The following is a 15947-nucleotide window of genomic DNA, read 5'->3' as shown; positions in this document are numbered from 1 at the left end:
TACTTGGTATCATTACAGTGGATGTCAGGTGTAGATCCACCCATGGCATTTGTTTACATTGTGACGGTGGTGAGCTATTGTATCCTATAATAATACTTGTAAGAAACTTACTTTATTTGTCGCTGTGGAGGCCAGGATTAGTGATTTAGAAGTAGCTAAAACACTGTGGATGGACGTTAGCCGCTATCTATCTAGCCATGTCTTAAAGCAGCTCTTCCTGAGGGTGTTTCAGTGTTATAACTTCACCTTTATCTTGACTTTTTACACCAAAATGTGTCCATTCTCCCTTTTCTGTCTACACACTGTGTCTGCTTGTAAGTACTCTGTGTGTGTGCGCTGCCCAACATGCTCCTCGGGGGGGGGGGGTTGGGACCTATGTCCTATATATATATATATATATATATATATATTTAATTTTTCCAGTGAAGAATGTAATATAGTGAGATCGCTAAGCTTAATTCCAGAATGTTCCACAACAATTTTCCCCTTGAAAATAAAATAAATAAACATACATAATAAACTGCAAATTAATTGTTCATATTTTTTTTATTTTTTTTATTTTTTATTTTTACAAGACGTGTACATTTAATTCTAGAACTTTCCCCAGAAATGTTTCAGCTGAACATAAGATCAAAAAAGAAACATGTCACATATGTGATGTAATGTTTAGATAATGTATATATAATAAACGTCAACAATGTTTAGATAATGTATATATAATAAACGTCAACAATGTTTAGATAATGTATATATAATAAACGTCAACAATGTTTAGATAATGTATATATAATAAACGTCAACAATGTTTAGATAATGTATATATAATAAACGTCAACAATGTTTAGATAATGTATATATAATAAACGTCAACAATGTTTAGATAATGTATATATAATAAACGTCAACAATGTTTAGATAATGTATATATAATAAACGTCAACAATGTTTAGATAATGTATATATAATAAACGTCAACAATGTTTAGATAATGTATATATAATAAACGTCAACAATGTTTAGATAATGTATATATAATAAACGTCAACAATGTTTAGATAATGTATATATAATAAACGTCAACAATGTTTAGATAATGTATATATAATAAACGTCAACAATGTTTAGATAATGTATATATAATAAACGTCAACAATGATTAGATAATGTATATATAATAAACGTCAACAATGATTAGATAATGTATATATAATAAACGTCAACAATGTTTAGATAATGTATATATAATAAACGTCAACAATGTTTAGATAATGTATATATAATAAATGTCAACAATGTTTAGATAATGTATATATAGTAAACGTCAACAATGTTTAGATAATGTATATATAATAAACGTCAACAATGTTTAGATAATGTATATATAATAAACGTCAACAATGATTAGATAATGTATATATAATAAACGTCAACAATGTTTAGATAATGTATATATAATAAACGTCAACAATGTTTAGATAATGTATATATAATAAACGTCAACAATGTTTAGATAATGTATATATAATAAACGTCAACAATGTTTAGATAATGTATATATAGTAAACGTCAACAAACCAAGCAAACTACAATCAATATCAATATTTTGTATTTCTTACAGTTTTTATACAGTAAATAATTGAGTATAGTGAGACATTTAAGCTTCATTTTAGAATGTTCCAATTGAAAATACAATAAATAAACTTTTTATTTGATTTGATTTGAACACTAAAAGATCATTTAGTGGAGAAGTCTAAGGTTGATTGTAGAACTTGACCATAGAAAATAGAAGAAACCAAAACAGATGTTATTCAGGATCAAACTGTGGCCATTTTTAAACATTTATTCAGTCTTTTAAGTCACAATTTCATATTTTGACCCTCACTTATCCTATGTCCTGGACTATAGAGCACATTGGTTTATAAGCCACACCCACACTTACCCTATGTCCTGGACTATAGAGCACATTGGTATAGAAGCCACACCCACACTTACCCTATGTCCTGGACTATAGAGCACATTGTATATAAGCCACATCCACACTTACCCTATGTCCTGGACTATAGAGCACATTGGTATAGAGCCACACCCACACTTACCCTATGTCCTGGACTATAGAGCACATTGGTATACAAGCCACACCCACACTTACCCTATGTCCTGGACTATAGAGCACATTGGTATAGAAGCCACACCCACACTTACCCTATGACCTGGACTATAGAGCACATTGGTATATAAGCCACACCCACACTTACCCTATGTCCTGGACTATAGAGCACATTGGTATAGAAGCCACACCCACACTTACCCTATGTCCTGGACTATAGAGCACATTGTATATAAGCCACATCCACACTTACCCTATGTCCTGGACTATAGAGCACATTGGTATAGAGCCACACCCACACTTACCCTATGTCCTGGACTATAGAGCACATTGGTATACAAGCCACACCCACACTTACCCTATGTCCTGGACTATAGAGCACATTGGTATAGAAGCCACACCCACACTTACCCTATGACCTGGACTATAGAGCACATTGGTATACAAGCCACACCCACACTTACCCTATGTCCTGGACTATAGAGCACATTGGTATAGAAGCCACACCCACACTTACCCTATGTCCTGGACTATAGAGCACATTGGTATAGAAGCCACACCCACACTTACCCTATGCCCTGGACTATAGAGCACATTGGTATATAAGCCACACCCACACTTACCCTATGTCCTGGACTATAGAGCACATTGGTATATAAGCCACACCCACACTTACCCTATGTCCTGGACTATAGAGCACATTGGTATATAAGCCACACCCACTACATTCTAGCAAAGAATATGTTGCATACATAAGCTGCAGCAGAATATAAACCTCACATATAAACCTGGTGAGTGACTTATTTACAGGGCAGTAAAACGGCTGATCAAACAAAACAGAAGTCATGGTCATGGACCCACAAGCTAGCTCTCCAATCAGCTCAATAACTCCACGCTGACGTTTAACTTACTTTGAAGCAAAGTTTAACTTCCTGGTTAGTGATGATGTCATCAAATTTCTGTCCTTGTGCTGGCCTGTCGACCTTTGACCTCTGCCCCCCCCATGCTAACACGCTGCTAGCTTGCTGCGCTGCCTTCCCATCAGCCACCTCTCTCCTGGCAGGAGGAGGGGCTGCCTCACTCCCCGCCCACCCTGCTGGTCTCCATGGTTACCCTGCCTGCTCCCTCCTATCCTTGACCTCTGAGGCCATCTCTAACTTCCTGCTTTCTTTCTTTTTCATCACTCCTTCCTTCTCATTCATGCCTTCTTTACTTCCTTCTTTCCTTTCTTCTAACTACCCTTCCTTCTTTCACTCCTTCCTTCTCATTCATGCCTTCTTTACTTCATTCTTTCCTTTCTTCTAACTACCCTTCCTTCTTTCACTCCTTCCTTCTCATTCATGGCCTTTTTCTTTCCTTCCTTCTTTCCATCTTTTCTCCTAACTACCCTACCTTTTTTCCTCCCTTCCTTCCTTCCCTGCCTTCTTTCCTTCCTTCTTTTCTCCTAACTACCCTTCCTTTTTTTCTGTCCTTCCTTCCTTCCTTCTTTTCTCCTAACTACCCTACCTTTTTTCCTTCCTTCCCTCCTTCCCTGCCTTCCTTCCTTCCTTTCTCCTAACTACCCTACCTTTTTTCCTTCCTTCCCTCCTTACCTGCCTTCCTTTCTTCCTTCTTTTCTCCTAACTACCCTTCCTTTTTTCCTTCCTTCCCTCCTTCCTTCCTTCTTTTCTCCTAACTACCCTTCCTTTTTTCCTTCCTTCCCTCCTTCCTTCCTTCTTTTCTCCTAACTACCCTACCTTTTTTCTTTCCTTCCCTCCTTCCCTGCCTCCCTTCCTTCTTTTCTCCTAACTACCCTACCTTTTTTCCTTCCTTCTCTCCTTCCCTGCCTTCCTTCCTACCTTCTTTTCTCCTAACTACCCTTCCTTTTTTCCTTCCTTCCCTCCTTCCTTCCTTCTTTTCTCCTAACTACCCTACATTTTTTCCTTCCTTCCCTCCTTCCCTGCCTCCCTTCCTTCTTTTCTCGTAACTACCCTTCCTTTTTTCCTTCCTTCTTTTCTTTCCTTTCTTCTTTCCCTCCGTCCCTGCCTTCCTTCCTGCTTTCTTTCCTTCCCTCCTTTCTCCTGTCTCTCCTTCCTCTGTTCCTCCCTTCTCACTCCTTCCTCTTCCTACCTTCCTTCCTGCCTTCCTTTCTAACCCTTTTTTTCTTCCTTTATTTCATCTTTCCTTCCTTTCTCCCTTCCTCACTCCCTCCCTGCCTTCTTTCCTTCCTCCCTTTCTCCTTTCCTTCCTTTTTTCTTCCTCCCTCCTTCCCTGTCTGCCTCCCTTCCTTCCTTTCTCCCTTCCCCACTTCCTCCCTGCCTTCTTTCCTTCCATTCCTTCCTCCCTCCCTTTCTCCTTTTCTTCCTTTTTTTCTTTCTTCCTCCTTCCCTGTCTGCCTCCCTTCCTTCCTTTCTCCCTTCCTCCTTTCCTTCCTTCCATTCCTTCCTCCCTTGCTCCTTTCCTTCCTTTTTCTCTTCCTCACTCACTCCCTGCCTTCTTTCCTTCCATCCTTCACTCCCTTCCTCTGTCCCTCCTTTCCTTCCTTTCTTTTTCCCTTCCTTCTTCCTTTTTTACTTCCTCCCTTCTTTTCTCAATCTTTTGTTCCTTCTTTCCTTCCTTTTTTCTTTCCTTCCTCCCTTCCTTCTGCTCTCCCTCCCTGCCTTCTTTCCTTCCTCCCTTCCTTCCTCCATTTTCCCTTCCTTCTTTCCTACCTTCCTTTATCCTTCCCTTCCTCCCTCCCTCCCTGGCCACCTCCCTCCTCTCGGGGGCTCCAGTCCCTGCTCTGCTCCCCCTATGACATCACCCAGCGCCGCCTGCCTGCGGTGTGTGCCACCGTTGGGACGCTGGTGGGCATGGACGCAGCGGCGGCGGCGGACAGGAAACGGGAGGAGGGGCTCTTGACTGGCCCCGCCCTCCCCGCGGAGGCTCGCTCATTGGTCGCTGCGACCACCCAGACCCCGCCCCCGTCCTGGCAAGCGCGGGACCTGATTGGCTGCAGCCTGGTTCACATCCTCTGCCTCTTGCTGCTGTTTTCCGTCTACGTTTGGAGCGAGCTGACGTAACCGTGACGACGCCTTCGCCCCGGGGCCCCTCCCTCCTGAGGCTCAGGCTCCTCCCCCTCGTCCTTGGTTCATTGCTAGTCTTGTTTTGGCAAACAAACCTTCCACATGTTGGAGAAGAGATTGGCACAAGCTGCCTCGGAGGAGGCGGAGCCTTCAATGGTGGTTCCCTCCGTGCAGAGACATAAGAAAGATGACGTCATAATTCATTTAAGTGCAGAGACATAAGAAAGATGATGTCATACTTCATTTACAAGCTTTAAGTTAGTCTTTTTGTGTTTGAGGCTGTAATTATTTCACGTTATAACAATTGAGGGTTGCCAACTGCCAGAACAATAAAAAGGGACTCAGTTGTATAAAATATTGACATTAGTATTACAATATTTTCAGTGTAAAATAAGCGTAATAATCAGTTCCTCCAGGAATTTGTCAGGATCGCACCTTTGTTCAACCTCCTCGCATATTTAGGCCAATCGGCGTGATGTTTGCTCATGGAATTTCAACACTTTGATCTCATGTTTGTGTCTTGTGTGGACAAACAACAACAATATATCAACTATTTATTGCTCAAACAACAACAATATATCAACTACAGTGGGGCAAAAAAGTATTTAGCCAGCCACCGATTGTGCAAGTTCTCCCACTTAAAATGATGACAGAGGTCTGTAATTTTCATCATAGGTACACTTCAACTGTGAGAGACAGAATGTGAAAAAAAAATCCAGGAATTCACATTGTAGGATTTATAAATAATTTATTTGTAAATTATGGTGGAAAATAAGTATTTGGTCACTTCAAACAAGGAAGATCTCTGGCTCTCACAGACCTGTAACTTCTTCTTTAAGAAGCTCTTCTGTCCTCCACTTGTTACCTGTATTAATGGCACCTGTTTGAACTGGTTATCTGTATAAAAGACACCTGTCCACAGCCTCAAACAGTCAGACTCCAAACTCCACTATGGCCAAGACCAAAGAGCTGTCGAAGGACACCAGGAAAAGAATTGTAGACCTGCACCAGACTGTGAAGAGTGAATCTACAATAGGCAAGCAGCTTGGTGTGAAAAAATCAACTGTGGGAGCAATTATCAGAAAATGGAAGACATAGAAGACCACTGATAATCTCCCTTGATCTGGGGCTCCACGCAAGATCTCATCCCGTGGGGTCAAAATGATCATGAGAACGGTGAGCAAAAATCCCAGAACCACACGGGGGGACCTGGTAATGACCTGCAGAGAGCTGGGACCAAAGTAACAAAGGTTACCATCAGTAACACACTACGCCGACAGGGACTCAAATCCTACAGTGCCAGACGTGTCCCCCTGCTTAAGCCAGTGCATGTCCAGGCCCGTCTGAAGTTTGCCAGAGAGCACATGGATGATTGGGAGAATGTCATGTGGTCAGATGAAACCAAAATAGAACTTTTTGGTATAAACTCAACTCGTCGTGTTTGGAGGAAGAAGAATACTGAGTTGCATCCCAAGAACACCATACCTACTGTGAAGCATGGGGGTGGAAACATCATGCTTTGGGGCTGTTTTTCTGCTAAGGGGACAGGCCGACTGATCCGTGTTAAGGAAAGAATGAATGGGGCCATGTATCGTGAGATTTTGAGCCAAAACCTCCTTCCATCAGTGAGAGCTTTGAAGATGAAACGTGGCTGGGTCTTCCAGCATGACAATGATCCCAAACACACCGCCCGGGCAACGAAGGAGTGACTCCGTAAGAAGCATTTGAAAGTCCTGGAGTGGCCTAGCCAGTCTCCAGACCTCAACCCCATAGAAAATCTGTGGAGGGAGTTGAAAGTCCGTGTTGCTCGGCGACAGCCCCAAAACATCACTGCTCTCGAGAAGATCTGCATGGAGGAATGGGCCAAAATACCAGCTACTGTGTGTGCAAACCTGGTAAAGACCTATAGTAATCGTTTGACCTCTGTAATATAACCTTTGTTGGCAATAACAAAGTATTGAGCTGAATTTTTGTTATTGACCAAATACTTATTTTCCACCATAATTTACAAATACATTCTTTAAAAATCCTACAATGTGAATTCCTGGATTTTTTTTTCACATTCTGTCTCTCACAGTTGAAGTGTACCTATGATGAAAATTACAGACCTCTGTCATCATTTTAAGTGGGAGAACTTGCACAATTGGTGGCTGACTAAATACTTTTTTGCCCCACTGTATTTAATGCTCAAACAACAACAATGTATCAAGTATTTATTGCTCAAACAACAACAATATATCAACTATTTATTGCTCAAACAACAACAATATATCAACTATTTATTGCTCAAACAACAACAATATATCAACTATTTATTGCTCAAACAACAACAATATATCAACTATTTATTGCTCAAACAACAACAATATACCAACTATTTATTGCTCAAACAACAACAATATATCAACTATTTATTGCTCAAACAACAACAATATACCAACTATTTATTGCTCAAACAACAACAATATATCAACTATTTATTGCTCAAACAACAACAATATACCAACTATTTATTGCTCAAACGGCACAACTGCCTTTTTACGTGTACCTTACCAACTTCCGGTGCCTGTCTACGACGCTGAGCCTTCTGGGTAATGTGTAAACCTTTAAACACTTAACCACAGCCAGGGTCCTAGTTGACATGTATTTATATGTTTATTCAAGCTTTATTTATCTAAGGTAAGACAAATTAAAACACATTTTCGTTTGCACTCCTGACTTTTAAACAACATTTTGTTAAGTAAGGCGGGAGAAGGAGACGGCACGGCAACAGAAGGTATAGCTCAATAAGTCTTTATAGCAGGACTACATTAAGCGTTAGCAAGAAAATGTTACCAGGAGTTGTTGCAGGTGCGTGTTGAATGAATCAGAAAGTCCAATAGGGCGAGGCTGGTGGAAAGTCCGTGAGACAGGCGAAAGGTTCGGGGCTGGAGAGAGGCGTCAGGGTCCGTGTCCGAGCAAGGGGTCGCTATCCGGGAAGGCAGTCAAGATCCAGGGGCATGTAGGGGCGTGTCCAGTGGTGCTCTCCGCGGCGCGTGCTGGGGAATGAACGATGGCATGTGCACGGGCCGTAACAGTACCCCCTTCCTTATGCGAGGCTACCGACGAGCAACGGGGAGCATCAGGGTTAGCCCGGTAGAACTCCTCCAACAGGGAGGGGTCAGCAAGGTAGGAGGCCAGTAACCAATATTGGTCCTCCGGTCCATACCCCTCCCAGTCGACCAGGTATACCAACCCCCTACCCTGCCGACGGACCCTGAGGATCTCCTTTACAGTCCAAACTGGGTCACCACTTTCGAGGAGCCTAGGAGGGGTGGGCAGGGGGAGAGAGGGAGCTGTCTGCCACAGGCTTGAGCTGGGATACATGGAAAACAGGGTGCCTCTTCATAGAAGGCAGGAGAGACAATCTTATGGAAGAAGGATTTAATATGGCCTCCACACAATATAGCCCGACATAGCGAGGTGTCAATTTCCGGGAGGATACCTGAAGGTGGAGGTCCTTGGCCCGTAACATCACCTGTTGTCCAGGCTGATAGGATGGTGCCGGGATGCGGCGCAGGTTGGCACTGCGGCGCATCCTTTCAGAGGCCTTCATAAGGGCAGCACGGGCGGTCCTCCAAACACTATGACGTTTGATGTGGGCTCAGGTGGACGGGACTGCCGTTTCGACCTCCTGTTGGGAAAACATAGGGGATTGATATCCCAGGGAACATTCAAAGGGGGACAAACCCGTAGCTGAACTCTTCATAGCGTTGTACGCATACTCGACCCAAGGCAAGTACTTGCTCCAGGAGGCGGGCTTGCGGGCAGCAACACAACGCAGCATGGTCTCAACGCATTGGTTGGCCCTTTCCGCTTGCCCGTTGCTCTGGGGATGATACCCTGAGGTGAGGCTGACCGTAGCCCCAATCCCCTTGCAGAAGGCCTGCCACACCCGGGAAGTGAATTGGAGACCACAATCAGAGAAGATATCCACCGGGATACCATGTTGTTTGACTACATGCAGGGCGAGGAGATCAGCAGTTTCGTCGAAGGAGCGAAGCTTTGGAAGGGGAACAAAATGTGCGACCTTAGAAAATCGGTCGACTATGGTTAGTATAGTGGTATCACCTCGGGACACGGGGAATCCCGTCCTGAATTCCAAAACGATGTGGGACCAAGGACGGCCAGGGACAGGGTAGGGGGCACAGGAGGCCCGCTGGCGGCCTGTGGGAAGCCTTACTGCGAGAGCATGTGGTGCAAGCGGCAATGAACTCACGGGTGTCGGATGCCATTTAAGGCCACCAGAACCGCCGTCGGATGAAGGATAGAGAGCGTTGGAACCCTGGATGGCAGGAGAAGATGCTGGAATGGCCCCAGTCCAGCACCTTGGGTCAAAATTCCCGGGGTACGAACAGCTTGTTGGGAGGTCCGCCACCTGGTCCCGGGTTAGAGCGCAGGGCGGTCCTTATCTGGTCCTCCACTTCCCAGGTGACCATGCCCACTATCCGGGCAGGAGGAAGGATGGGTTTCGCCGTTGGCGTGCAGGTGGGCTCCTCCGTGAACTGCCGGGAGAGGACACTAGCCTTTGTGTTGCAGGAGCCAGGCCTAAACGAGAGAGTGTAATCAAAACGGCTGAAAAATTAGGCCGAACGAGCCTGCCTCCTGGCAGAACGAATATGGAGCAGGTTGTGGTGGTCCGTCAAGACCTGGAACTGGTGTCTGGCTCCCTCCAGCCAGCAGCCCTCTATTACCGGCGTCATAATTCCGCTCAGACGGAGAGAGGCGTCTGGAGAAGAATGCACAAGGGTGTATAAACTTGTCGGTATGGGAGCCCTGAGAGAGCACCGCCCCAATCCCTGAATCCGACGCGTCCAACTCCACGATAAAGGAATTGTCCGTGTCGGGATGGATGAGGACCGGAGCGGAGACAAAACTCTTCTTCAGGCCCTTAAAGGCCTCACTGGCCTCCTTAGTCCACTGAAATGGAAGGCTGGTAGAGGTGAGAGCATGGAGAGGTCCAGCTACCTTACTGAAGTCCCAGATGAAACGCCGGTAAAATCCAGTGAATCAGTTCTGTACGGGTGGTGGGTTGGGGCCACTCCAACACCGCCTCGATCTTCTTGGGATCTCTGATGTGACCCTTTTCGACGACAAAGCCCAAAAATCCAACAGATGTGTGTGGAACTCACATTTATCCGCCTTGACAAACAACCGTTTTTCCAGTAGGTAAGACCAGGCGGACATGTCGCTGGTGCTCCTGCAGGCTCTGGGAAAAAATAAGTATGTTATCAAGGTATACGACAACAAAACGGTCCAGCATGTTTTGTATAACGTCATTGACTAAAGCCTGGAAGACAGCCGGGGAATTAGTAAGTCCGAATGGCATAACCCTGTACTCAAAGTGTCCGGGATGAGTGTTGAAGGCTTTCTTCCATTCATCACCCTCCTTGATTCGCACCAGGTGATAGGCATTGCCGAGATCAAGCTTGCTGAAAATAGTGGCAGGAGCGAGGGGCTCGAAAGAGGAGCTCAGGAGAGGTAGGGAATACTTATTCTTAACAGTTATGCAGTTTGTTCTCAAAGAACCATCCTTCTTGCCCACAAAGAAGAAGCCTGCTGCCACCATGGACTTCAAGGGGGTGATGATTCCTGAGGCGAGGGATTCAGAGATGTAGTCCTTCATGGCTTGTTTCTCAGGTAGAGACAGATTGTACAGCCGGCTGGAGGGAAGGACAGCGTTGGGAAGCAGATCGATGGCGCAGTCATTGGGTCTATGCGGGGGGGGAGACAAAGCGCACGTTCCTTGTCAAAAACAGCTGCTAAGTCATGATAGGCGGCGGGAACTCTGGAGAGATCAGTGGGAGGTGAGATGGGTTTGGACCTGCTGACCGGGGGAATTGCCGACCTTAGGCAGTGTGCGTGGCAGGCAGTGCTCCAGGCAAGTACCTTGCCCGTGGACCAAGAAATATGTGGGTCGTGTTGCCTGAGCCATGAGCGCCCAAGGACAAGAGGGGCGACAGGAGCATCGAGCACCCAGAGACTGATGGTCTCGGTGTGGTTCCCCGAGAGGGCTTGATGGGCCCAAGGGGATAGGAACGAACGTCTCAAGCGGAATGAGGGTAATTCCTGCTTGGCGGGCAAACTTGTAGTCAATAAAGCTCTCATCCACTCCGGAATCCAGTTAGGCCCCCACGGTCAGAGTCTTAGAGCTCCAGGACAGGGTCGACCGGGAAGAGCCTCCTCTGACGGACTCGAGGACCCTGGGACGTGGGCACATCACGCAAGTTTTTTTGTTTTTGAACCCTCTCTTTCGGAAGCGGTGACTGACTTGTTCCTATCGGAGGACGGGGGCGGAGCACGGCAAACCCAGCCCCGCCCCCATGTCCAAATGACGGGAAGAAATCTTACGCGCATTTCCTCGGCTTGCTTAGTGTCAAAAGGAAGAGAATGCCCGGGTCCCTCTTAGTCTGGGGAACTGAAGTGTGGCTCACCAGGATCCCCCTTGCTGGTGAGCCTTGTCTTTTGGCCTCGTCAGGCAGCTCCGGTTTGAGTGCCCTGCCAGCCCGCAGAGGCGCTGCCTGAATCTCCTCTCCTTCTCCTCAGCCGCCAGGCGTGACCTGCCCAGCTGCATGGGTTCCACCTTCACCGCCGGCACGGACGGAGGTATAGGCTGAAACATGGCGGTGTGGTCGAAGCACAAGGTAGGTCGGTCTCTGTGGAAGCCGTCCTTAATAGTCTCGCTCAGTCCTCTCCTGAAAGCGCTTTGAAGCGTCTTATCTCCTCCCTTGCTGTGGGTTGCTTGGATGCGGAACTCGAGGGTGTAGGCCGCAGCAGAGCGGGAGCCATGCTGGTTGGTGTGCAGACGAGCGGAAGCATCAGGGTCAGTGTCCGAGCGAGGGGTCCTTATCCGGGAAGGCAATCAAGATCAGGGTGAAGTCCAGGAAAGCGAGGCGCACACCTCGAATCCAAAGAGACGGACAAGAGACAAATGGGCACAAGGGCGGAAGGACACTGAAAGCGAGTAACAAGGAGAGGAGCCAGAGACGTGATAGCTTACTGTAAACAGAACTACGTTCTCGCACCGGATCTCAGGACACGCTGGCTCTTATGGCGTGGAGTCTCATCAAGTGCAGGTGTGTTGATTCCTGATTGCGCGCAGTCTTGCAAGGGCGCGGTTGCAGCAGAAGCGGAGGGTGTAGGGGCGTGTACAGCGGCTCTCCATGAGTTGGGAAATTGTGTTAGATGTAAATATAAACGGAATACAATGATTTGCAAATCCTTTACAACCCATATTCAATTGAATGCACGATAAAGACAACATATTTGATGTTCAAACTCATAAACTTTATTTATTTTTTTTTGCAAATAATAATTAACTTAGAATTTCATGGCTGCAACACGTGACAAAGTAGTTGGGAAAGGGCATGTTCACCACTGTGTTACATGGCCTTTCCTTTTAGCAACACTCAGTAAAGGTTTGGGAACTGAGGAGACACATTTTTGAAGCTTCTCAGGTGGAATTCTTTCCCATTCTTGCTTGATGTACAGCTTAAGTTGTTCAACAGTCCGGGGGTCTCCGTTGTGCTATTTTAGGCTTCATAATGCGCCACACATTTTCAATGGGAGACAGGTCTGGACTACAGGCAGGCCAGTCTAGTACCATCACTCTTTTACTATGAAGCCACGTTGATGTAACACGTGGCTTGGCATTGTCTTGCTGAAATAAGCAGGGGCGTCCATGGTAACGTTGCTTGGATGGCAACATATGTTGCTCCAAAACCCGTATGTACCTTTCAGCATTAATGGTGCCTTCACAGATGTGTAAGTTACCCATGTCTTGGGCACTAATACACCCCCATACCATCACACATGCTCCCTTTTACTCTTTGCGCCTATAACAATCCGGATGGTTCTTTTCCTTTTTGGTCCGGAGGACACGACGTCCACATTTTCCAAAAACAATTTGAAATGTGGACTCGTCAGACCATAGAACACTTTTCCACTTTGTATCAGTCCATCTTAGATGAGCTCAGGCCCAGCAAAGCCGACGGCGTTTCTGGGTGTTGTTGATAAACAGTTTTCGCCTTGCATAGTAAAGTTTTAACTTGCACTTACAGATGTAGCGACCAACTGTAGTTACTGACAGTGGGTTTCTGAAGTGTTTCTGAGCCCGTGTGGTGATATCCTTTACACACTGATGTCGCTTGTTGATGCAGTACAGCCTGAGGGATGGAAGGTCACGGGCTTAGCTGCTTACGTGCAGTGATTTCTCCAGATTCTCTGAACCCTTTGATGATATTACGGAGCGTAGATGTTGAAATCCCTAAATTCCTTGCATTAGCTGGTTGAGAAAGGTTTTTCTTAAACTGTTCAACAATTTGCTTACGCTTTTGTTGACAAAGTGGTGACCCTCGCCCCATCCTTGTTTGTGAATTTCATGGAATCTACTTTTATACCCAATCATGGCACCCACCTGTTCCCAATTAGCCTGCACACCTGTGGGATGTTCCAAATAAGTGTTTGATGAGCATTCCTCAACTTTATCAGTATTTATTGCCACCTTTCCCAACTTCTTTGTCACGTGTTGCTGGCATCAAATTCTAAAGTTAATGATTATTTGCAAAAAAAAAAAAGTTTATGAGTTTGAACATCAAATATGTTGTCTTTGTAGCATATTCAACTGAATATGGCTTGAAAAGGATTTGCCAATCATTGTATTCCGTTTATATTTACATCTAACACAATTTCCCAACTCGTATGGAAACGGGGTTTGTAACTCCATTTGAACCAAAGTATGTCACCTAACTTCCTCTAGTCTCTTAAAGGGTCTTGTTAGGGTCTTTAACTCGGTTTGAAACAAAGTTTAACTTGGTTTGAACCAAAGTATGTCACCTAACTTCCTCTAGTCTCTTAAAGGGTCTTGTTAGGGTCTTTAACTCGGTTTGAACAAAAGTTTAACTTGGTTTGAAACAAAGTTTAACTCGGTTTAAACCAAAGTATGTCACCTAACTTCCTGTTGTCGTCTCTTAAAGGGTCTTGTCAGGATCTTTAACTCGGTTTGAACTAAAGTTTAACCCGGTATGAAACAAAGTATGTCAACTAACTCCCTGTTGTCTCTTAAAGGGTCTTGTTAGGTTCTTTAACTCTGTTTGAAACAAAGTTTAACTCGGTTTGAACCAAAGTATGTCACCTAACTTCCTCTAGTCTCTTAAAGGGTCTTGTTAGGATCTTTACTCGGTTTGAAACAAAGTTTAACTCGGTATGAATCAAAGTATGTCAACTAGCTTCCTGTTGTCTCTTAACGGGTCTTTTTAGGATCTTTAACTCGGTTTGAAACAAATTTTAACTCGGTTTGAACCAAAGTATGTTACCTAACTTCCTCTCGTCTCTTAAAGGGTCTTGTTAGGGTCTTTAACCCGGTTTGAAACAAAGTTTAACTCGGTTTGAACCAAAGTATGTCACCTAACTTCCTCTAGTCTCTTAAAGGGTCTTGTTAGGGTCTTTAACTCGGTTTGAACAAAAGTTTAACTTGGTTTGAAACAAAGTATGTCAACTAGCTTCCTGTTGTCTCTTAAATGGTCTTGTTAGGGTCTTTAACTCGCTTCCTGTTGTCTCTTAAAGGGTCTTGTTATGGTCTTTAACTCGGTTTGAAACAAAGTTTAACACGGTTTAAACCGAAGTATGTTACCTAACTTCCTGTCGTCGTCTCTTAAAGGGTCTTGTTAGGGTCTTTAACTCGGTTTGAAACAAAGTTTAACTCGGTTTAAACCAAAGTATGTTACCTAACTTCCTCTAGTCTCTTAAAGGGTCTTTTTAGGATCTTTAACTCGGTTTGAAACAAATTTTAACTCGGTTTGAACCAAAGTATGTTACCTAACTTCCTCTCGTCTCTTAAAGGGTCTTGTTAGGGTCTTTAACCCGGTTTGAAACAAAGTTTAACTCGGTTTGAACCAAAGTATGTCACCTAACTTCCTCTAGTCTCTTAAAGGGTCTTGTTAGGGTCTTTAACTCAGTTTGAAACAAAGTTTAACTCGGTTTGAACCAAAGTATGTCACCTAACTTCCTCTAGTCTCTTAAAGGGTCTTGTTAGGGTCTTTAACTCGGTTTGAAACAAAGTTTAACTCGGTTTGAACCAAAGTATGTCACCTAACTTCCTCTAGTCTCTTAAAGGGTCTTGTTAGGGTCTTTAACTCAGTTTGAAACAAAGTTTAACTCGGTTTGAACCAAAGTATGTTACCTAACTTCCTCTCGTCTCTTAAAGGGTCTTGTTAGGGTCTTTAACTCGGTTTGAAACAAAGTTTAACTCTGTTTAAACCAAAGTATGTCACCTAACTTGTTCTAGTCTCTTAAAGGGTCTTGGAAGGGTCTTTAACTCGGTTTGAACAAAAGTTTAACTTGGTTTGAAACAAAGTATGTCAACTAGCTTCCTGTTGTCTCTTAAATGGTCTTGTTAGGGTCTTTAACTCGCTTCCTGTTGTCTCTTAAAGGGTCTTGTTATGGTCTTTAACTCGGTTTGAAACAAAGTTTAACTCGGTTTAAACCGAAGTATGTTACCTAACTTCCTGTCGTCGTCTCTTAAAGGGTCTTGTTAGGGTCTTTAACTCGGTTTGAAACAAAGTTTAACTCGGTTTAAACCAAAGTATGTTACCTAACTTCCTCTAGTCTCTTAAAGGGTCTTTTTAGGATCTTTAACTCGGTTTGAAACAAATTTTAACTCGGTTTGAACCAAAGTATGTTACCTAACTTCCTCTCGTCTCTTAAAGGGTCTTGTTAGGGTCTTTAACCCGGTTTGAAACAAAGTTTAACTCGGTTTG

At 44.4% G+C, this 15947-nt stretch overlaps 2 protein-coding genes across 8 annotated transcripts in view; both read left to right on the top strand.

The window, feature by feature from the left end:
- lrch1 (leucine-rich repeats and calponin homology (CH) domain containing 1) overlaps nt 1-15947 on the top strand; it is a 239902-nt gene that overhangs the window by 200104 nt on the left and 23851 nt on the right. The window contains exon 20 of one of the 7 annotated variants that reach the window (XM_061971782.2): nt 11737-12346. The exons of the other annotated variants lie outside the window; for them this stretch is intronic. Within the exon in view, the coding sequence (XP_061827766.1) occupies nt 11737-11802 (66 nt within the window). The 3' untranslated portion in view covers nt 11803-12346. Of the gene's footprint in view, nt 1-11736; nt 12347-15947 lie in introns of those variants that run through there. 7 annotated transcript variants of the gene reach the window in all.
- On the top strand, nt 3961-5756 carry LOC140679333 (uncharacterized; the record flags this gene model as incomplete). Its single annotated transcript, XM_072914558.1, has 1 exon — nt 3961-5756. A coding segment is annotated over one exon (1188 nt), but the record flags the coding sequence as incomplete, so codon positions are not given.

The sequence above is a fragment of the Nerophis lumbriciformis genome, linkage group LG13 (genome assembly GCF_033978685.3).
Source record: "Nerophis lumbriciformis linkage group LG13, RoL_Nlum_v2.1, whole genome shotgun sequence".
Taxonomy (NCBI): Eukaryota; Metazoa; Chordata; class Actinopteri; order Syngnathiformes; family Syngnathidae; genus Nerophis; species Nerophis lumbriciformis.
Note: the sequence above shows the minus strand (reverse complement) of the source record. Positions and strands in the feature narration are given on the sequence as shown.